Here is a 22,616-nt window from a genome sequence, read left to right on the forward strand (position 1 = left end):
AAAGTGTAATTTGTGTTTTATGGCTTGTGTATGGAGGGTGCCTGGAGTTGGCCAGAAGAGATGAACACAGGCCAGACCCAGGAAGGTTGGAAGGAGGAAAAAGGGGTCCTTCTTGGTGGGAGCTGCTTCATCCAAGGTCATGCCCTTCCTAGGGCAGCCATACCCAGCCACTGAGCATAAAGGCCCTGCCCCTCAGCTCACAGAGGATACCCCTGTGGACAAACCTTGCTCCAAAGCTTCCACCTGGTCGGCTGAGGCTGTTGTCAGGCCTGTGTTGAGGTTCACGTTCTCACTCCTTCCCCTCCCAGGCTTTGATCCCCAGTAAACTTCTTGCACCACAGGCTCTATCCCAATATCTGCCTCCAAAGAGCCCAACCTTTGACATGTGCTATGGGACGAGTCTGTGTCATGATCTGACCTCTGGCCTTACACCTGCCCCAGGTGAACTGGGACAGGTATTCCTGGAAGCCATCCAGACACCGGGACAGCTAGCAGTCACATAACTGGATATGTACAGGACTGTGGGTCCTGTAAATGTGTCCCTCTAAACCTAAACCGAATATGTCCCCAATGCAACTTCCCCTTAGCCAGACCACAAAAATGCCTGGGGTCTCTCCATGAACACTTAGAATGTGCGGGGGCGGGTAGAGGGGAGTCAGTGATCTTAACCAATTGTGGTTCAAATATCTGACTTTTGCAAAATTTGTAAAAACACATGACCCTGGGAATGCTTAGTTAGAGCCCCTCCCAGGGTCTTCAAAGTAGCCTGTGCAAGTGAGGGGGCCTGGAGCTTAAGCTTCATTCACATCATGGTAAGTAGCCTGCCAACGTGTATTTTGTCCTGTCATTTAAAAAATATGTACTAGGGGCTTCCCTGGTGGCACAGTGGTTAAGAATCTGCCTGCCAATTCAGGGGATACAGGTTTGAGCTCTGGTCCGGGAAGATCCCACATGCCGCGGAGCAACGGGGCATGTGTGCCACAACTACTGAGCCTGCGCTCTAGAGCCCGCAAGCCGCAACTACTGAAGCCCACAGGCCTAGAGCCCATGCTCCGCAACAAGAGAAGCCAGCGCAATGAGAGAAGCCCACTGCAATGAAGAGCAGCCCCCACTTGACGCAACTAGAGAAAGCCTGCATGCAGCAGCGAAGACTCAACACAGCCAAAAATAAATAAATAAAATAAATTTATTTTTAAAATGTACTATATATGTAAATATAGTAAAATGTAAAATTGCACCTTCTTTTTGAATAATTAAAAATTATAACCATTCTTCCACATCATTAACTCTTCTTGAACATCATCTTTCCATGGTACTTCTTAAACTTGTTTGCTTTTTTTTTTTGGCTGTGTCACAAGGCTTGTGGGATCCTAGTTCCCTGACCAGGGACCAAACCCATGCCCTCGGCAGTCCCAACCAGTGGATTGCCAGGGAATTCCCTTCTTAAATGTTTTTTTAATATCCTTTTTGTAGTAAAAAGGAGTCCATGCTCATTATAGGAAATTTGAAAAGATAAAAAGGTAAAAATAGGGCTTCCCTGGTGGCGCAGTGGTTGAGAGTCCGCCTGCCGATGCAGGGGACACGGGTTTGTGCCCCAGTCGGGGAAGATCCCACATGCTGCGGAATGGCTGGGCCCGTGAGCCATGGCCGCTGAGCTTGCGCGTCTGGAGCCTGTGCTCCGCAACAGTGAGAGGCCCGCGTACCGCAAAAAAAAAAAAAATAAATAAAAATAAAATAAATAAAAACAATCTTAAAAATAAACAAACAAGCAACCCAATTTAAAAATGGGCAGAAGAACTGAACAGACATTTTCCCAAAGAGGAAATGCAGATGGTAGACAGTCACATGAAAAGATGTTCAACATTGTTAATCATCAGGGAAATACAAATCAAAACCACAGTTAGATATCACCTCACACATATCAGAATGGCTATCATCAAACAAAACACAAATAACAAATGTTGGAGAGGAAGGGGAGAAACGGGAACCCTGTAACACTGTGAGTATGTAAATTGGTGCAGCCACTGTGGAAAACAGTATGGAGGTTTCTCAAAAAACTAAAAATAGAACTACCATATGACCCAGCAATTCCACTCCTGGGCATATATCAGAAAAAAAAAAACACTAATTCAAAAAGATACATGCACCCCAGTGTTCACAGAAGCATTATTTACAATTGCCAAGATATGGAAGCAACCTAAGTGTCCATCAACAGATGAATGAACAAAGAAGATGTGTCATATATACACAATGGAATACTACTCAGCCATAAAAAAGAATGAAATGTTGCCATTTGCAGCAACATGGATGGACTTGGAGGACATTATGCTAAGTGAAATAAGTCAGACAGGGAATTCCCTGGTGGTCCAGTGGTTAGGACTCAGCACTTTCACTGCCAGTGTCCAGGTTCAATCCCTGGTCGAGGAACTAAGATCCCACAAACTGTGTGGCATGGCAAAAAAAAAAAAAAAAAAAAAAATCCAGACAGATAAAGACAAATACTGTATGATACCACTTATATATGGAATCTAAAAACCCCAGCAAACTAGTGTATATAACAAAAAAAGAAGCAGACTCACAGATATAGAGAACAAACTAGTGGTTACCAGTGGGGAGAGGAGGTGAGGGACAATATAGAGGTAGGGGAGTGGGAGGTCCAAACTATTGGATGTAAGATAGGCTCAGGGATCTATTGAACTACATGGGGAATATAGCCAATATTTTGTAATAATTGTAAATGGAAAGTAAACTTTAAACACTGTATAAAATTTTTTCATTAAAAACAAACAAATAAAAGAGAATGAAATATCTTTCTAGACACAGAAGAATGTCAAGAGCAATGAGAAAGTTTTGAAATCAAGCACAGAAATTTTTCTGTGTATCTGATATATTTCTGGTGGAGACACAACCTACTGTACTGGGTCAAATAATGCTCCCTCCCCTACTGCAAATTCTTGTCCATCTGGAACCACAGAGTGTGACATTATTTGGAAATAAGATCTTTGCAGATGTAATTAGTTAAGGTGAGGTCATATTGGATTAGGGTGGGTCCTAATCCAATGACTGGTGTTCTTATAAGAGAACACAGAGATGCAGACACACACACACACACACACACACACACACACTATCATGTGAAGACACTGACAGGCAGGGAAAACACTACATGATGGTGGAGGATAGAGTGGGGCATCTATAAGCCAGGGAATGCCAAGGATTGCTGGTAACCTAATGACCACCAGAGGCTAGAAGGGAGGCAATGCTGCTGACGTGAGTTTGGACCTCTGGTCTTCCAAACTGTGAGAGTATACTTCTGTTATTTTAAGGCATCCAGTTTGTGGTAGTTTGTTACAGCAGTCCTAGTAAATGAATACACCTACCTTTTACAACAGAATGCTTATTAGACTTACTGCTGACTTCTCAATATAAAAAATGGAAGTCAGAAACCAGTGGAATAACATCTTCAAATTGATGAGAAAATATAACTGTCAACCCAGAACTGTATATTCACTAAAACTGTCTTTCAAGAACGTGGGTAGTTACAAAGATATTTTCAGATGCAAAAACTGAAAGAATTTACTACCAACAGACCCTCACTACAAAAAAAAAATTCTAAAGTAAAACATGTACTTGAGGAAGAATGAAAATGATCCCAGAAAGAAGGAGCAAGAAGCAAGACAGAATCACAATTCAGGATGTGAAGATAAGAATTCTGCAGGGGTGGAAACTTTGGGAGCCCCAGGGAAACACAAGAACTCAGCTGCCAGTCTTTCAGTAGGCAGAAGCTCTACAGCTAGGGGACAATGGGCCTGATTGTTTCCCAGGATGGAGTTTTCCATGAAGCATGAAAAGAAACTGACAAAAAAATGTCTCCTATACCGGCGATCCCTTATGACTCAGTACTTCAGCTCCTGAACCACCATTATTAGTGTCCATTTACACAGCATTTTTCAGAAATATCACTTGGTGCTTAGTGTAAGGAAAGGCTAGTCAAGATTTTTCAATGAATTTCTTTTTTGTGTGTGATGAATTTCTTGAGCAAATGAGAAATGGCTCTATATTCTTGGTACAGGTGTAAATCTTCTAATTTATTTTTGGGATTCTTAGATGGTTTTAGGTAACTAATATGTAACTTATGAAAACTGCAAGTATTTTGTACTTCAAATACTTCTACCTACGGATGAGTGTAAAAGTATCAGACTACTCAATATTTGGGACCACTTATTGGCGACTGTCGCAAAACAAATTGATTTGTATAGTGAGATGCTGCCAAATTGTGTAAATATTTACATACAGCATATACCTGTGTATTTTAGCAATGACTGGGGTCCTGTCACTTCCTTTTTTTCTTTCGTAAGTGAAAAAAGATTCAGAGCACACGACCACTTTTCATTCTTAGAAACAAATGCATAAAACGATCTTTTATCAGAGCAGTAGAAAGTTAAACACCGGAAGTACCCAAATACTTTGAAAAAGCTGTCTTCGTTTCATCTCTCCCTCCATTTTGGGTATAGTATGTGTCTATCTTTATTAGTACACAAAGACTGGGCTTTGTGAGCTACTTTTTTTTTTGCTAAAAAATCATGGCTTGTTGGCTCCTAATGACATAGTCATACCTAAGAGATTTGTAATTTCTTTTCACTCTTTTCTTGAGCTTATGAGATAGAGTTTCAGTTCTAAGTAAGCATCATCCAAACCTTCTGTACACATTTCAGTTTGCTGTGTAATATAATGACATGAAATCATATTCCTTTTTCTCTTCTTGTTTCTTTTGGCATGTAAGTTTGTTGTGAAAATGTAAATCTCTGAATGGCTATGAGGTTAGATCTGAGATTTATTTCTGCCCATGATGTGTCTGAGTCCATGCTTTCTCAGAAGCACTATGTGTGTATATATACACACATGCACATATACACTTAGGAATAATATGAAATGATTTGAAGAGAACAACTTTCTGCAAATGCTTTCACCAGTAAGGATTAATGGTTGCTCAAAGACCCTGACGACCTGAGGATAACTTTCTCATGAAGGAGATTCAATGGCTGATAACAGACGCTTAGAAACGGCAAAACGGATGAAATGGCTCAAACCGGCAGGAAGTCTGGTCTTCCTCCTGGGGTTCCCCTCCTCAAGGAGCTTCTGCAGGAACCCCTGAAGGATGTGGCCATGTGCCGGAAGTCTGTTCTGGTAGCGGCCTGACACCTCGGCTCAGCTTTTACACTCAGAGCCACTACTTCTGCCCAAGCTATTTGTGTTTCCTGAATCAGTTCCCTCCTAACACATACAAGTCCTGCCAACACAAATAAGGTCACATGATGGTGTCTGCCTCAAGCTCAGAGGGGGACGGCAGCGCTTCCAGGTTGATGCTCTAATCCCACATCAGGGCCTCTCCCCGCAGAGCCCAACTTACCTCCCGCTAGTGGGGGAGTTCCCAGCTCCTCCCTCGAGGGCTCTCCTCTTCCGCAACCTCCAGTCCTTCCAGCTCCTAGATGTTGGACATCGGGGTCATCCATTTCCTTCTGTGGAAACCCCCCACTAACCCCACATGGTCCAAGAACACACAATCTGTGCTTTTATTCAGTGCTGGGGACATCAGGAATCCAGTTAACATCACTTTAGAGAAAATATTTTCCCTCCCTTTTAGGGCACTATCAAGATAAAGATTTTGCTAATTTGCACAACCAACAGACCCTCGAGCTAATGGTCTGTGCCACAGCACTTGGTTTCCTGGTGACGTCACAGTTTCCCCGCAGAACCCTGCGTGGGTCCTGCCTGCCTGTGACTAAACGGCCCATCATCTGGGTGAATTTCCTAAAACAAAGAGCATCTTCAAAATATGGTAATCAGCATCTTTCCATCCAGAAACCAGAACGGCCGACTAGCTTCAAACACAGCTCCCCTGCTAACATCTAAAAGTGAATGAAATCCCTTTTTAGGGGGTACACCACTATACCCCAGGGTAGTTTGAATGAGTCAACTGGCAGAAATGTTTCATTTCAGGGGCTGCAAACTCACAGCTGGGCTCCATCTGGCTTACAGAAATGTTTCCTTTGGCTCATAATTGATCATCTTCCTTCAAGTTCTGAATTGGTTGCCAGCATTTCATTAGGACATTTGGAACAGAAATCTGGATTTCTAGCTTCCTTTGCGAAAGCCTGAAGATCGGGCATCCCGAGGTATCCCTTCTCGCACGGAGGTCCACCGACTAGAGGGTGCAGCGGGGCCCCGGCAGACAGGGCATCCGCTCTCCAGCCCTCCCTATTGTCTCTCCCTGTCCCTCCATGGCAGTTACCTGTCATCCTTGGGCCTGTGTAGTTGTTTTCTTACACCACCCTCTTCATAAGTCTGTATTCCTTGTCCAGCCTCTGTGGGCATTCCGTCTGCAACCCTTGCCTTAGAGCTTTGGATACACGTGGCCAAACTGTTCCATGGAAAGGAGCCATTCATTTTCTTGAGCAACTTGGTCGCCCTCACCTCTGTGTTATTTGTTCGATTTAACAGGCAATTATTGAACCTTGCTGTATGCAAAGGCTAGAAGCAGATGGGCCAATGGGAAATCAGGCTGATGAGTGGGTTATCAGCGAGTAGACATCTACTAGCTGAAACCTGGGTGTGTGAGAATTTGCGGAGGGAGGGCAAACAGTGCCCAGCGCTGCTTAAATAAAGGTCAAGGAAGATTAGGACAACTAGAGCTTCCTGTGGTTTCCTGTCGGGGCGACAGCAGGTTCAGGGGAGTGACAGGAGAGAAAGCCAGGCTGCTGTGTGCTGAGAGGTGAGTGGATGGTGAGGGTGCAGAGGCAGCAAGTGTAGACAACAGCTCTGAAAAATCTGGTCTAAAGGAGGGAGTGAGAGGGCACGAGCCACTGGGGTCTAGACTGTTCTTTGAGGGTTGCAGGTAGAGGGATGTTTATTGGTGAAGCGGAAAGAGCCAGTGGAAAATGATCTGTGGTCACAGGTGCGTTGGGTCCCCTGGGAGCTTGGGGAGGCGGGGATATGGGACAAAGAATTAGCTCCGAATTGCAGTTGAGAGCAATGCCTGAACATCATTGGATGAAGATGAGGGCAGGTACACAGAAGTTTGCAGATGGGGTGGGGGGGAGAAGGTGAGTAAATCCTACTTGATTGAAGCCTTTCTCTGTGGAATATCAACTGAATCCAGAGATCTCTGAGGCCTCCGTGGAACTAGCACTATTATACCCTTGGCACCTGGTAAGAAGGTGGTATGAGCTGAATTGTGTCCCCCTCCCCAAATTCATATGCAGAAGTCCCAGCCCCCAGTACCTCAGAAGGTGACTGCATTTGGAGACGGGGTCTTTGAGGAGGTATTTAAGGTTAAATGATGTCAAAAGGATGGGGCTCTAATCCAATAGGACTGGTGTCATTACAAGAAGAGACGCCAGTGATGCAGAGCGAAAAGGCCACGTGAGGACACAGGGAGAGGTGGCCATCTGCAAGCCAAGGAGAGCAGCCGCAGGAGGAACCCAACCTGCCGACACATTGATCTTGGACTTCCAGCCTCCAGGGCTGTGAGGGAATAAATTCCTGTTGTTTAAGCCACTTAGTCTATGGTATTTTGTTATGGTAGCCTAAGCAGATTAACACAGGGAGGAACAGACGGGGGTGAGAAAAGAGGTAAGGGCTTTCTTTATGTCGAAGTCACCAGAATCTGTGGCCCCTGGAATGCCGATAGATGTTTTTAAAAATCATGTTAAGCAAAACAAAGAAGACACTTCCACTAAGAGGATGGGCTTTGGATTTAGACAGACTTGATTTTCCATCAAGCGAGTCACATAACCTTCCTGAGTTTTAGACTTTTTATTTGTAAAAAGGAGATAACAAAACCCACCTCAGAGGGTTACTGTGAAAGTAAAATGAAATATGTAAAAACACGGTGCACACTACCTAGTAAACATTAACTGATTGTTAGGAAAGGCGGTGTGTAATTGGGCTATGCTATTTTATTAGTATCATTGAGAGAGAAATACATTCCTGCTTGTCACACCCTGTCATTTGGTGAGGAATGGGGGCGGAGGGTATGGCGCACATATTGGCTCACGTATAGGGTTTTGTACTGACTTGGGTGTAGAATCACCATGAAATAGAACCCTGGGAAATGAAACTCAGAGAGGCTGACCCGTAAGATTATCTGCACCCAGCACTGTGCCTGGCACATGGCAGGCAGTCACACAGTATTGGCGAATGCACTTACGAATGAAGAGAATGCACTGAGAGTGTTAAAAGACTGAACATCTATAACGATCTGTTGATGAGAGTGTTTGTCAACCCTCTTAATGTTGCAAGTGACAGAGACCCATTCAAACCAGCCTAAGCCAAAAAATTAAAAGAAATTAAAAAAAATTCACAAGTGGTGGCAGAATTTGTTGGCTTGGAAACTGAGAAGTTGGGATGTCTGCTTCAGGCACAGTTGGATCCAGGGACAGAGAGATGGAGGGAGTGGTCTTCTCTCCTTTTCTTCTGTATTTTGGTTTTACACCCAGGCAGGTGCCCTCCACGTGGTAGTCCTGGCAGCTCCTTCCAGGATTCCACCCTTTTGACACCCAACAATTCATCCAGAAGTAAGGAGCCTCCTTTTCCAAACACTTCAAACTTGGGTCTTGAATTGACTCTGAGCCGCCCAATCAGAGTCACAAGATCATCCTTAATCCAATCAGCAACACTCCAAGGCCTGGGAGCAGAGGAGGGATAATTTCCCAAAGGAAAAACAGGGAGCTTTCCCCAGCAGAAGGGAGACTGGTTGCTAGACAGGCACAGGCACAGACCACTGCTGCCCCTGGACTTAGTGTATCTGGAGAGAAGTCAGGTAACTCATGGGTGACTAGGTAAGAGAGAATGAAAAGCATGGCACCTGCAGGACACATGAAGATGGGTTATCAGAGCTGTGCTGGGTCCAGGGAGGACCGGGGCCACTGAGGATTTTAAGGAGGCTGGGATGTGCACCAGGGTGCCTGGCCACGGAGGTACGTGGTACACTGATGGCGACAATGGCCCCGACTCTCTACCTGACCCTGAATCCACACCCTCTGCCATGTAGTTTTGCAGCATCTCTCATCAAGAGGGGAGCCTATTTCCCCTCTCCTAGAGTCTGGGCTGGACTTGTCACTTGCTTTGACAATATACTGTGGCGGAAGGGACGGTGTGACAGTTCTGAGGTTAGGTAGGCTTCCAGGGGTCTTCTGTGTCTCTGCTTGTTCTCTTAGGCCCCTGACCTTACCATGTGAACTGTCCTGGCCATTTGGCTGGAGGATGAGAGACCACATGAAGCCATCTCAACTGTCCCAGCCAAGGCCTCAGACATGGAAAGAGCCCTGCATGACTAGCAAAGCTGCCCAGCTGACTCACAGAAGACTACAGACACACAGGTGAGTCCACTGAGCCCAGCTCGGATCAGAACTGCCCAGGAGGACCCACGGACTCAAGAGCAGTAGTGGCTGCCGTTTTAAGTCACCGAGTTTTGGGACAGTTTGTTACACAGCGTTGTGTGGGAAATAGGTAGCAGGTACAAGGCATTATAGGGAGAAAACCCAGCTAGGAACTGGCTTGCCAACCTGAGTCCCCTGGCGTGGGGCTGGATCTACCTGGAGAGGGTGTGTGTTTCTAATCTGCAGGAAAACGCCATCCAGGACACCTGGGCCTGGAGGATCATGCCTATTCATGGCCTGGTGGAGTCTACAGTCTCTACGGATCTCATACCAGGATTTTAATGGACCTTCTGACATGTTTCTCATAGACGAAGGCTTTGGGAAGTTATGGAAATTACCCGGCTTGAGCTGCTGGGGAGAAATGCCCTCCACTAGCCAAATCTGGGTTCATTTCCCCCACCTGAATTACACAATTTGGTTTAGGTATTTTTATATGGTGGCTGTGAGTGGGGAACAAAGGAAGAACATACATGGCCTCAACGAGGGGCCTGTGGGAGACTGGGTAGAACTGGATGGGTCCCGAATACTGTCCAGGAGCAACACCAGCTATTCAATCATAGTGCGGGGGGCGAGGGGGAATGCAAAAGATGGTTTCTAAAGCCCATTTCAGACTTCTCTGGAAGAAAGTTAAGGGAAGAGGTAACGGGAAGCTGCCTGGTCCGGGATTTGTCGACTGGAGAACGGAAAGGATGAAGCAAATAAAGGAAAGGGTGCCCCCAGCATCCCTCAGCATCCAGGCAGCTCCCCCGGTCCTCACCAGGGGCTCCAGGCACACATGTAAAACGGACTCTGAGTTCCCAAATATGTCCCAGGTGGTGTCGCTGCCTCTAAGCCTGCTCTGCTCACATGGCCTTTTCCAGGGAACAGCATCATCGCCACCCACCCAGGTGAGAAACCTGGCAGCCGGCCACCAAGTCCTGCTCATCCATCACCTGAACATCTCTCTGTTCTCTCTGCCCCACCGTGACATCCCCCCTCCCACTCCCAGACTCCCCACTTCCAAGTGACCACTTCGAAACTGGAGTTAAGTCTGTCTGCTGGGTGGACACTTCAATTCTGCAGTCTGACATAGTCTTCCTAATGCTTTCCTGTATCTCTGCCCGGCTTCTCTCCTGCCTGCCTCCTCTGCAGCCAGCTGCGGTTTCTTCTGGCTTCCAGGACCCAGGCTAGGTGCGCACCCACCCACCCCTCCCCCAGGTCCCTGTACTTGGGGCTCTCCTTCTAGCCTGCCTGCCTTCGTCCAAGCAGCCCAGGAGGCCCTGGGCTGGGTGAGAGACCTCCAGGCCTTATCGCGCTCACTGGTGTGGCATGTTCAAGGGCGTCTGCCTCCTTCTCCACAGTCTAAGGTCTGCGGGCTCCGCGCTCCGCGAGGGCGTCCCCTGGGCCCACTCGGAGCAGGCTCAGGAAAGGTTCAGACGGCCTTCCCTGGGGCCGGGCACCCTCTGGCCGAGACGCCGCCCTAGTGCCGCAGCCACTTCGGAATCCACCGGCTGGTGGCAGCGGCCCCTCCCCTGGACCCCGATGTCCTGAGGGTGTGCACAGCCAGCTCTTGCTGGAAAGGCCCGGGAGCGGGGAGGGGGAGGGGGAGGGGGAGGGGGAGAGGGGGGGCGGAGAAGTGGGGCGTGGACAAGGCGCGGGAAGCCGGTGGGACCTGGCGACGGGTGGTTCACGCGTCCCGAGGAGTCGGCGTGCCGGCTCCGGCCCCGCGCTCGGCCCCGAGAAGGGGTCCCCGCGCCTTCGAGGGCGGCCGGAGCTCGACGGCTGAGCTAGCTGGAGATGCGCGCGTGACTGGGCCCCACTCCCGCACCCGGGCCGCTCCGAGCCCCGCCGGCGGCGTCCGCTCCGCGCTCGGGCCGCCGGGGACGCGAGGCCGCCGCCGTCACCAGGAGAGGGGCGAAACCATCCCAGAGCCGCGCGTGCCCTCCCCAGCCTGCAGGTCGCCGAGCGCTCGCTGCGGAGGGAGGAGCACGTGGGGACGGGGGTTGGTCAGTGGTCCCGGGACGCCCCTCCCTGCGTCGTCTCCCCCCACCCCCTCCCTCGCCTACTGGCTCCGCCCCACTGGGGGAGCGTGTCCCTCACTGGGGGCCCTTTCCCACCCCGGGCTTCACAGAGGAACCCCCTCGTTGGACCTATGGCCCTGCCCTCTCCTCAGGGCCTCCCACCGCGGCTCACCTCGAACTTGCTCATGAACTCCGCAAAGATGCCAAAAAAGGCCTCGGAAGTGGTGGCTTTGGAATCTTCACCGAAGAAAGCCAGCGCCTTGCCCAGCTCCTCCACGGCCTCCCGCTGCAGCCCGTCCAGCGCCCGCAGCACCGGCTGGGCTGTCTCCAGGAAGGACTGATGGGCCTCTGTTAAGGAGGTCCCTGGGGCAGGTCCCCGGGGGGGTGTGTGTGACCCATACAGCAACTCCTCCAGTCTACCCCAGGCCCTCTGCTCACCTGGGCACCGTGCCCTGGTCAGGGGCTCCAGGCCCTTTACCCACTGCCCTCCAAGCTCGTCCTGACCCCTGCCACATCCAGGCCAGCCTTCGGCCTTTCACTGGCTCCTCTCTCTGTGGGGCAGCTCTCTCTTCCCTCCTGGCTCTGCTCCGATGCTACCACCCTCTCTTCCCCAACCATCCACTTAGAGTGGCCCCCTTTCTCTGACTCTTTCTTTTTCTATAGCATTTGTCCCTGTCTGTGCTCAGTCGGGACAGTCCCCTCTCCTGACTGCCTTTGGCTGGCCAGGCCTGACGAGTCTGACAGGCCCTCTCCCTGTATCTTGGAACTTAAGCCTGGACGCTGCCACCGCCGAGGACAGAGGGGGCAATGTAGCCAATCAAAAGAGCTCCTTCTCAGTTACACACAGACTTGACATAAGCACTTAGCTTCTAAATGACCTAAGGCAGACCCCCTTCCAGAACCCCTGGACCCACAGCAGCCTCTGCCCAGAATCTCTGCTGGCCACTGGACCTACAGCCAGCTCGACCTGACCCGCCCCCCCCACCCCACCCCAGGGTCCACTGTGGCACTGGGACGGGATACCGCCATGACCACGGCAAACTTGTCCTCGCTGGCGGGGGACATGCTCTGGCAGGCGGCCTGTATCTCACTGATGGTGCCGTGGAGGTCTGCCAGGTCACTGGTCAGGGCCCGCTGGTTCACTGTAGGGAAGGCAACAGAGCCTCGTGGAGCTGCCCTCCCAGCCCAGGACAGCGGTACCTCTGCCTCCCCACCCATCCACCCAGCCTACCTTTGGCAGCCAGGGGCACGGTGGGCAGGTCCTGAGCAAAGCCCAGGAGTTCGGGGAAGTGCTGGCTCAGCGATTTGGCAAGGATATGCAGGAAGGTGGACTTCCCATCCACCGTCTTGGTGGAGTTCAGCTGCAAGTGACCCCAACATATATCTTCCTCAAGGACCCCATCCGATTCCTGATCGCACGGGCTCAAGTGCTCTCCTCCCTGCTTCCCCTGGGCTGTGGCGTCAGTTCCCGGCACCCAACACTCTCCAACTCCAAAGCTCATAAGCTGATGGCTGGTAATCCTTACTCTGAAGCTCTCATCTGCTGGGATGCCACAGGCCGGTTTCCTGGCCCAGATCTTTGAGACCCCCCCAGGAACCAGGCCCCCAGCCCCCAGCTAAGGGAGGACCCTAGGTTTTTCTGTCCTTGTGAGTTTGCCCTTGTCAAGAGATAGAGCCCAAGATTCTCTAACCCCAGGGAAAGCGGGGAGCATCACTCACAGTTCTTCCCTTTTGTGGTTTTCTGGAACCACCTGTGGCCCATCTGAGCCTCAGACACCCTAAACCATTCATATCTATAAAGGGAGTTTCTCTTCCTCTTTTTGAAAACAACCAAAGGCGTCACGGGGAAAAGTCCCAGAAACACAGGGGAAAGGCTGGATATTTGAGCTGTCCCTTTTTTGATCCTAGATCTTTCTGGGGTAGGACTGGCCTGATGCTGATGGTGGTGTTGAGGGCACAGAATCCACCAGGTGGGACTCTCCCCTTCCTCCTGGGAGCCTTCCCTCCCTGCCCTTCCCTTCTCTCACCACTCCATTTTTCCAGATCTTGAGGCTTGGCTTGGAGACACCACCTTGTCCCCCCATCCCCTCAACCCCCAAACTTTGCTTCTGTTACATCCTGGCCTGCGGGCAGCCAGCTCTTCCTCTGGGGCGGTTGGGGGTGGGGAAGGGCCTCAGTGGTAGAGCAAACAAATCAGTGACTGTCTGACAGGCCCCCTCACCTCCGTCAGGAAGTTGATCTTGAAGCCCGTGGTCTTGTTGGTTTGGGGCTGTCCATCGTTGAGATAGTTGCCCATAGCCAACACAAACTGTGGAGAGAAAGGTGGGCAGGTCCTACCCCACGCTCTGGCCCCTCTCAGGATGAACCTCCAGGCTGGAAGCCCGAGGGGACAGAGGGGCAGGTAGAGTGATCTGAGAAGGGGCGGTTCTGACCTCCAGGATCTTGGCGAGCTTCCGGCTGTTCTTGAGCTCGAGGGAGGCCTGGCGCAAGCACTCCAGGCTGCCCCGGATCTCTTCTGTCTTCTCCTGTAGGGTGGCCTGGAAGTGGAGGCTGCGCAGGCGGGTCTTGTACTCGGGAACCGACAGCATCTGACAGGGAGGCAGGGCCAGGATTCACCCATCCCGCCGGGAAACCCGCTGCCCCAGGGCAGCCTGGGGTGGGGGTCAGCGGGCGGCCCGGTATTCCCTTAGGAAAACAAGCACAACCTCTAGGGGGCACGCTCACCCCATCTACCTTGGACCCTGAGTAAGAACTGGCTGTTACAAGTGTAAAACCGGGACTCAGAGGCGTGAACGCGGTGGCGGGAGGGGAGCGAGACCCACGCACAAAGGCACAAGGCGAGAGCCGCGATAGAGGAGGCCGAGGCCGCTGGGCAGCCGCCCCTGACCCCGGGCGGGGGTCATGGCCGCAGCACCTGCAGGACGAACTGGTCGGGCTCGCTGAGGCGGCCGGGCGCCTCGCGGAAGGCCTGGTAGCGCTGCTCCTCGTCGGCGTCTGGCGCGAAGAGCAGCAGCTGCGCCAAGTGCGCGGGCTCCAGGCGCCGGGGCTCCATGCTCATTAGCACCTGCCGCAGCTCGGCCGGGCTCAGCTTCAGGTGCGCCAGCAGGATGGCTGCGGGCGGGGCCGCGAGGGTGAGCCGGGGCGGGGCCCGGGCGGGGAGTGGGCGGGGCTTCAAGATCCGCCCTGGCTCCTGGGTGTGTCGGGGGACGGAGGGCCAGGAACCGGGGCGGAGCAGGCGCCTGCCCAGAGGAGGGGAGGGTCCTTCCCGCGACCTACTGAGGGGCGAGGGCGGAGTTCTCAAAGAGAGACCTGGAATTGAGCGGGGTCTGCGGAGTTGGGGCCAGGGAACTAGGGACGGTCCTGAGACGGGGAGAGTAGGGAATGCGGCTGGAGGCGGGGCCGGAACTGAGGAGCCGATTACAGGATGAGGGCGGGGCCTATGGGGGTGGAGCCAAGGCCGGCGCCTGCGCCCGGTGGGATCCGGCTGGTAGTGGGACCTGGGAGAGGGTCTTCACCGCGCGGGAGGCAGGTGTTGGGGCCCCCACGGCCTAATCTCGATCATCCACCGGGGTGGATCCAAGGCTCTGTGGCCCAGAGGGGGGCCGCGTTCTGCCCCCCACAACCACCCGGCACCCCCAGCCCCTCACAGGTGTTGTAGGCCTTCTTGTGGGACAGGATCTTCACCACCTCCTTCTTCCTGAAGGGCTCAGGCCCGGGCACCGGCTCTGGAAGGGAAACTGATGGTTTAATGAGGGGACGCTAGGCTGCGGCTGCTGTACGAGGGCCCAGGAGGGGTGTGGCCACACCCCACAGCCCAGACGCCCCCGACCATGGACTTGGACGGAATCAGCTCCAGGTGTCCTCACTCCCCTCACTCATGGACTCTGGGGTCCGGTCTAACACAGTGTGCGTGATGTGGCGTGTATCCGCCCCCCCCCGCCCCGCATCCTCTCTCCCCTGGGCCCTTGGGACTGAGCTGGCCCCATAAGGAGAACCAATCGCCTCTCGACCTTGCAGATGCTTCCTGAACGGACAACAGCCTTTCCCTTCAATCCCGGGACCACTTTCCACACACAGTACCCCTGGCTGCCTGGATCCCCACCCAACAACTACAGGGAGATACCCTGAGAGGGGTAAGGGGGGAGAGAGACTTGGAAGCGATATCTGTCTATCTTATTGTGGCTGTGTGACTTTGAGCAAGTTACCTAGCCTCTTTGTGTTTCCTCATCAGGAGGTTAGGGCGATCACAGTCCCTACCTTACAGAATTGTCACAGGATTAATTTAGAAACAAGGGTGTCTGACATTTGGTAAGCATGCAATACATGTCAGCTCTTATATATCTCCATTTTGAGGTAGGAAACCTGAGGCTCTGAGAAGTTCAATAACTCAGGGACACAGTAAATAAATGGCGGTCCGTGCCGACCTTGGGGACTCTAAGCCCTGGGATGCCACAGCAGGTAGTGGGTGGGCTGCCACAGAGGACCTGGTATCTGGGTTCCCCTAGGACCCTCAGGCCACTCACTAGCAGGTTTCTGGGTGCCAAAGTGGAGCTCCAGGTCGAGGTACTTCACCATGTCGCTCAGCTTATCATAGTCAGAGTCCTCCCCGAGCTGCGAGGGAGGGGGAGGTTCAGATCGAGGAAGAACTGCCGCCCTCCACCGCCCCCACCCTCTAAGGGCTGCCTTGTGAGCTCCTGGAGGAAGAGCCTCCATCAAGCCCTGGGATAAACCCGGCGGCAGGAGGAGACGGCAGGAGAAGCTAAATCATCCAAGTTATCAGGCGGTGAACCGGCTCCTCTTGTGGTCAACAACACTCACACCTGCAGCACTGTCCACGCAGAAGCCAGCACGTTGCGCTGGAGCAGGGGGTAGAGGGGCTCCAAAGGGGCTGGAGCCGACCAAGGAGGCTTAAGGGGTCTGGGTCTGTTTTGAGTGAGTTCACCAGGGCTGCTCTGGGTTCCCGATTCTGGGGAAACTGAAGCAGGGAAATGCCAGGAGCTAGGAACCGAACAGGTGGTTGTAACAAATGACCTGGGTGAGAGGTGACAGTCTAGAAGGGCCATGGCTGCAGGCCAGGGACACCTGGTGTGGATTTGGACTTGGCCACGTGCATGACCTCTGTCCTGTGTCCACCTTCAGCATCCAGTGGAAAGACCACTCTTCAGAGCAAGGCTTCAAGGACCATCTGAGGCTGGTAGGAGTGAGGTCTCCAGGGGACCCAGTAGGTCCCAGTTTGTGACTTTGTCCTGCCAAGCATCCTCATCAGCAACATGGAAAGCTTCCCTGGAGGTGTGGGCGGATGCCAACTTGGCTGGGAAGGCAGGAGACAGAACTGGGACCCAGGAAGTGGCAATGGGAAAAAATGACAAGCATGCCCCAATGGAGTGTGGCTGCAGGTAAGGACATGCTGTTGGTCCCAAGAAGAGGGAGGGACTAGGGCTGAGGATGATGGGGCAGCCCCAAAGCTGGAGGGTTCCCAGGCCATGTTAAAAGGAGAATGATGTCCAGGTCAAAGGAGATGAGAGCACTGTTTTCCCCTCTGAACTGGGGAAGCCCCGTTAGGAGTTCCATTTGGGACCTGCCCTTTGACAGACTATGGGGCTAGAAACCACATTCTAGGGGAATGAGCTGAAGAACAGGGATGGGGTGAACCTTGCTCACGGGACAGGCTGGTTGGTCTGTGGATAAGGAAATATACTTGCTCTGCCTGATTTCAAAGGGCAGGACAGAAAGCAGGACACGGGAATCTTGGTGAGACAAAATTTCAGAGCAATACAAGGATGGGTGGTGAAAACTGTCCAGTGAGGAAAGGGATGCCTTGACAGGTAGTGAGTTCCCCATCACCAGAGGTGTTCAAGTATATATTGGCAGTGTTGTTTGGGAGGAAATTCAAGCATCAGAGTGAAAGGGTGGAGGCTGGTGTGCAGGGGTTTGGAACAGCTGCCCTTTTAAGAATCCTTCAGTCCTGGCTCCTGTGAATAAACTACTGATCGTAGACTGGCAGACAGTTTGAAGGTCTGTGACTCTAACCAGATGTCCTTCTCTTGGCTCTAAGAGCCTAAGGGAACTATTCAAATCTCGAGTGATAGGTTTCAAGGGTGAGTGTGGTGCCATTTCTGGATGTCCCCGGTGCGTCATTGGCTTAGGGACGCAGATTGAGCTTCGGTGCCTGTGTCAACCACCAAGGGTGGGCGTGTTCACGGGCTGGGCCTTCATTCATCCTCTGCTCGGCATGGGGACGACCAGAGGATGTTCAGCTGACGCTGGAAGAGGCCTGGAGATGGGTCTTGCCTTCACTGCTGCTGCCCAGACCACCTCCCCTGGTGCAGAGCACTCCTGGTCCCCAGGTCACCTACCTGTCCCCAGATGGTGCCTTCCGAGTTCTCCACCTGCTCCCACCGCAGGCGCTTGACGCTCATGTGGCTGGTCTCACTGCGGCGGTGGCCCAGGCCCCGGGACAGCATGGGGGGCGCACAGGGGACAGGTGGGGGCAGGGGTGGCGGGGGTGGTGGAGGGACTGGGTGGCTGAGTTGGGTGAGGGGCTTGGCCAGCGTCGGAGCGGGGCCCCAGGGGCCATCAGGGGAGCGGGAGCTGGGCTTGGGGTCATGGAAGGGCAGGGGTGGTGGGGGCGGGGGGCTGAGTGGGGGCGGGGGGATGTGGTCGGAGATGGAGGAGTAGGTCAGGGAGCTGCCCTCCTCACTGCTGCTGACGCACTCGCTGGCACTGCTCCTCTCATTGGTGACGAAGCTGCCCTGGTCGTCGTGGAAGCTCATCTGGGGGGACAGAGCAAGGCAAGGGGAGGGTCAGGCTGGGCCCAGGGAGACTGGAGCCTGGGCCAAGGGGAGGGAGAGTGGAGTAGCCTGGGGCGGGGGCGGGCATGGCCCGGGGATGGGACAGGAGAGGCTGGGGGGTTAGCCTGAGGCTGTGGCGGGACAGCCCGACGGAGTGTAGGGCACCTAAGACAGGGCATATGGGGCGGCCTTGGACAAAGAGTGTCCTAGCTCGGGCCCAGGGTGGGATAGCTGCAGCCAGGGAGCAGGGTGTCCTGGGACAGAGTCCAGGATGGACTGGGGCAGGGAGAGGGGGAGCCTGGGGCCCGTCCCCAGGGCAGCGGGCCTCTCGCAGGAGCCTGTGGACACCGTCCCCATACAGGCCCCCGGACCCTGCACGCCCGCCCGCGTGCTCACCTCTTCGTAGTCGTTCTCAGGGCTCAGGAAATCGTCCACGATGGTGACGCGGGGCCCCAGCTGCTCACTCAGCGCGTCCAGGAAGCGGTCAGTATCCCGGCTTGGCACAGGGTGGGCGAAGGTGAAGAGCTTCCTGCGGCTGGGCGGGCGGCCGCGGTCCGGGCTGCGGGTGCTGCTGGAGCCGAGGGGCCCGGGGCCCAGCTGTGGGGAGGGCGCCCTGCTACTGTCCAAGCTGGCGTAGGGGTGGGACTCGCAGCTGCTGGGGGAGGCCAGGCCCTCTGAGCACAGCGGGTAGTAGCAGGGGGAGGGCAGGAGCCGCTCGCTGGGCCACGAGACACTGGACAGGGTCCTGGGCCCTAGGGTGGGGGATGGAACGTGAGGACCCCTCTTGGGTCAGTACCTGGGTTCCAGGTGCGGGCTGGAGGGGAGGGGCCCCAGGGCGGGTTGGCTCTGTGTCCCTGGGCACCTCCCTCTCCCCCTCTGGACACAGTGCAGGGAGACCCCGGAGGACGCTGCGTCCCCGGGCTTCCCTTAGGGTGATCAAAGGCCGGAGCCGGCAGGAGGAGCCCTGCTCGGCCCCGGACAGGCCCCAGCTCATCTCGCACAGGGTCCCCGGGTCCCACCTGGAACCCACCGAACGCAAGTCAAGGGTGCGGGGGTCTCCAGACCAAAGGTCATGGGGCACCTCCCGCACCCAGCAAGCCCTTGGCTCACAGAAACATCACTCAGGGGTCCTGCCTTCTGAACTGCCGAGAAACCATCACGTGTGTCTGCGAACAACCATCTTCCCAGCTGAGCCACTCACAGAGCAAAATGCATGCACTGCGTAGTCTACCCGACAGTCACATGCGAACTTGGGGACTCCTGCGGGGGCAGCCCTCTGCTTTTCTAGATCCATAGCGGAGGCGAGGATCAGAGGGGACAGGGGAGGGGCCGGGACAACCCGGACCTTGATGGCCCCTCACTGTGGAGGATGCCAGTGTTCCCCAGCATTCAGTCCCATAGCCACGGAGCAAAAAGGGAGCTCCAGGGATACGCCTGGAGGTGGGGGTAACACCCAGCCAGCCAGCCAGGAGGCCGGAGGCCAGAGCTGCCCTCGGGAGCCGGGGCTGGCGAGCCCTACCTGCCGTGCCTGCCGTGCTGGGCACTGGTGGGGAGGCACGGGATCTGGACGTGGTCCCCATCTTCCCTTTGAAGCTGCTGCTCAGCCGGGACTCAAGCTCTGCGTAGACAGCCGACATCTTTGGGGAGAGGAGGTGGGGATGGGTCCAGCCTGCCCTTACCTCCCCCACGTGGCCCTAACATGGCCTCAGAGGCCAGGCCTGGGTGGTCTGGGAGGCCAGGGTCTGCCCCAGCTCCGTGGGCCACCCGTCCCCAGCTCCTCACGGACACCGAAAGCAGGGCAGAGAGAAGGTCTCACCATCTTGGGGTTGGGGGTCTCGGGGAGGGATGTGCCGTCACCCGCCTGGCGCTCGCCTGGGATCAGAGGAAGAGGCATCTCCGGGCAGTCGCTGGGCCCTGCCGGGGAATCAGGAGGGCCAAGTCCACAACACGGGGGTCTAGTGACCACTTCTGAGCTCTAAGACTCAGGCCCCAGCCCAGACCCAGCGAGGGCCTCTGGAGAGAGAACCGCCAAGCCCTGTGGGCCCAGAGGGGCCACTGCTCAGACCGTTCCCAGGGATGTCTCATCCCGCCAAGCCCATTTTGCAGGTGGGAAAACCGAGCCCTGTCGCGCCCTCTCACCCACTCCCGCGTTTTGGTCCGGGGCCTCACCACAGCTGAGGCTGGCCTCCCGGCCCTGGGACCGGAGGCTGCGGCGGCACATGGAGGAGGCCCTCAGGGAGCTCCGCAGCTGGGGCTCCGGCTCCGGCTCCGGCTCGGGCTCGGGCTCGGGCTCCAGGTCCAGTGTGGGCTCCGGCTCTGCTGTGGGACCAAAGGGGAGACAGGCCCCTTGTCCTCTCAGCCTGACAGGGAGCCTCCAAACACAGGGAGGGTGAGGGCACCCACCTGTGAGCCCGGGCCTGCTCGGCTCTAGGACAGCTGGGAACCCCAGGGTGAGAGGCGGGGCGCTGGGCACAGGAGGTACATGGGGGTGGTGCCAGCCTGAGGACAGAGGCTGGGCGCAGGTGGCCACAGCCCACCCTCAGGGCCCCTTCTCACGCCGAGAGCCTAGGACCCCCCGATTCCCAGGTCTCAACACGCGGGCGCTGCCGCCCCTAGGGGCTTGCAGAACGAAATGGAAGGTTCCAGGTCAGGGCAGATGTGTGGGACATCTGCTGCCCAGCCTGCACCTGAGCTCAAACCCTCAACCCCCCGACAAACTCTGGGTCCCCAGGACTAGGGTTAGTGGGCGCACAAGGGCCAGCCCATAGGAGACGTGCAGGCGAACAGCAGGTGCCCGGGGTCTAGCCCACTTTCGATGCCTGCAGCCGAGTGATGAAGTGCATGCATGGCGTGGGCACGGGGGCACCCAGTGACGGGGCAGCAGCGGGGAGCTGAGGCTGCACGGGGCCCCGTAGGCCCTTGTGTGAGTCTGTGGGCTCCAGAGCCCACTAGGCAGGTGTGACCTGGACCTGTGCTCACGATCTAGGTCTGTAAACAGTGTCCACGTGAACTTCTTGATCTGTGCCACACTTCCCAGGGTGCAAGGCACAGCCGCTGTGGTCACCCTCATTTTGTGGGTGAGAGACCTGAGACCCCGGGCGTTAGGTGGGGTGTCTAAAGTCCAAGGTTATGCTGCTTTAAGGGTCAAGTTGGGAAAGCACATCCGTGGGGCAAAGCGTGCGACCAGCCCCGGTGTGCTGGGTGTGCATCTCCAAGACAAGTGGGTGCATCTGTGTGTGGGAGTAATACCTGTGGTTGTTTGTAATAGCTCACAGGTGAGAACAGCGGGTGTCTGGCCTTTACCTGGCGGGCTGGGCAGGGGGAGGGGCTGCTTACCTGTCATGGCCGTGTAGCCCAGGAAGCATGCGATTTTCTCCTGGCAGAGCTCCTGCTCCTCGTAAGTCAGCAGCTGGTAGATGAACTGCCAGAGGACCTGCTTGGCGGGTGTGTCCAGCACCGGGTAGACATCGACGATCAGGGTGTCGATGTTCCTGGGGGTGGGGTGCAGGAGCAAGGGGTTCATGACTCAGGGGCTCGACAGAGGGGGCAGGGTGGGGGACAAGGGGGGCACTTCCAGGCCACAGAATTCAGCCTCATGCCCTTCCCTTCCTCCCCAAGACAGAGAAGTGGGCAGGAAGGTCGGCTCTGCGGGCAGGCTGCCCAGATTCAAACCTCAGCCCTGCCACTTACCAGCCAAGTGACCTTTCTCGCTACTAATTTCTCTGTCTCAGTTTCCTCCTCTGTAAAATGGGAGATAAAAATAGCATCTACTGGGCTTCCCTGGTGGCGCAGTGGTTGGGAGTCCGCCTGCCGATGCAGGGGACGTGGGTTCGTGCCCCGGTCTGGGAGGATCCCGCATGCCGCGGAGCGGCTGGGCCCGTGAGCCATGGCCACTGAGCCTGCGCGTCTGGAGCCTGTGCTCCGCAACGGGAGAGGCCACAACAGTGAAAGGCCCACCTACCGCAAAAAAAAAAAAAAAAAAAAAAAAAAAAAAGCATCTACTGGGGAGTTCCCTGGTGGCCTAGTGGTTAGGATTCTGGACTCACTGCTGTGGCCTGAGTTCAATCCCTGGTCGGGGAATGGAGACTGCATAGAGCTGTTGTGAAGATGAAAACATATAGAATGTATTAGGAAAGCTGACTCACTATATCATGGACTAGCAAATGATGGCCCAAGGCCCCAAATTTGTTTTTGTAAAAAGCAAGTTTTATTGGAACATGGTTTATATAAGCCTGTGGTTTATATTTTGTCTATGGCTGTTCTCAAGTTACAACAGAAGAGATGAATGGTTTCAATGGAGACTATATGGCCTGCAAAGCCTAAAATATTTGCTATCTGGACCTTTCTAGAAATAGTTTGCTGATCGCTGCATTGTATGGAAAAAA

The 22,616-nt window shown here is 54.5% G+C and overlaps 1 protein-coding gene across 2 annotated transcripts in view; it reads right to left on the reverse strand.

Annotated features, from left to right (window-relative positions):
• Positions 1 to 11,313: 11,313 nt before the first annotated feature.
• GRID2IP (Grid2 interacting protein) overlaps positions 11,314 to 22,616 on the reverse strand; it is a 33,722-nt gene continuing 22,419 nt past the window's right edge. The window contains exons 8-22 of one of the 2 annotated variants that reach the window (XM_059036394.2): positions 21,568 to 21,722; positions 20,401 to 20,550; positions 20,048 to 20,145; positions 19,751 to 19,868; positions 18,628 to 18,983; positions 17,797 to 18,213; positions 15,964 to 16,051; positions 15,088 to 15,165; positions 14,355 to 14,551; positions 13,873 to 14,028; positions 13,662 to 13,748; positions 12,672 to 12,801; positions 12,464 to 12,582; positions 11,613 to 11,777; positions 11,314 to 11,391 (exon numbers count right to left, since the gene is read on the reverse strand). In XM_059036394.2, coding sequence (XP_058892377.1) covers positions 11,320 to 11,391; positions 11,613 to 11,777; positions 12,464 to 12,582; positions 12,672 to 12,801; positions 13,662 to 13,748; positions 13,873 to 14,028; positions 14,355 to 14,551; positions 15,088 to 15,165; positions 15,964 to 16,051; positions 17,797 to 18,213; positions 18,628 to 18,983; positions 19,751 to 19,868; positions 20,048 to 20,145; positions 20,401 to 20,550; positions 21,568 to 21,722 — 2,386 coding nt within the window. In that variant the 3' untranslated portion in view covers positions 11,314 to 11,319. The remainder of the gene's footprint in view (positions 11,392 to 11,612; positions 11,778 to 12,463; positions 12,583 to 12,671; positions 12,802 to 13,661; positions 13,749 to 13,872; positions 14,029 to 14,354; positions 14,552 to 15,087; positions 15,166 to 15,963; positions 16,052 to 17,796; positions 18,214 to 18,627; positions 18,984 to 19,750; positions 19,869 to 20,047; positions 20,146 to 20,400; positions 20,551 to 21,567; positions 21,723 to 22,616) is intronic. The other variant, XM_067012388.1, reaches the window with a different exon arrangement.

Source organism: Kogia breviceps, chromosome 14 (assembly GCF_026419965.1).
Source record: "Kogia breviceps isolate mKogBre1 chromosome 14, mKogBre1 haplotype 1, whole genome shotgun sequence".
NCBI classification, from domain to species: domain Eukaryota; kingdom Metazoa; phylum Chordata; class Mammalia; order Artiodactyla; family Physeteridae; genus Kogia; species Kogia breviceps.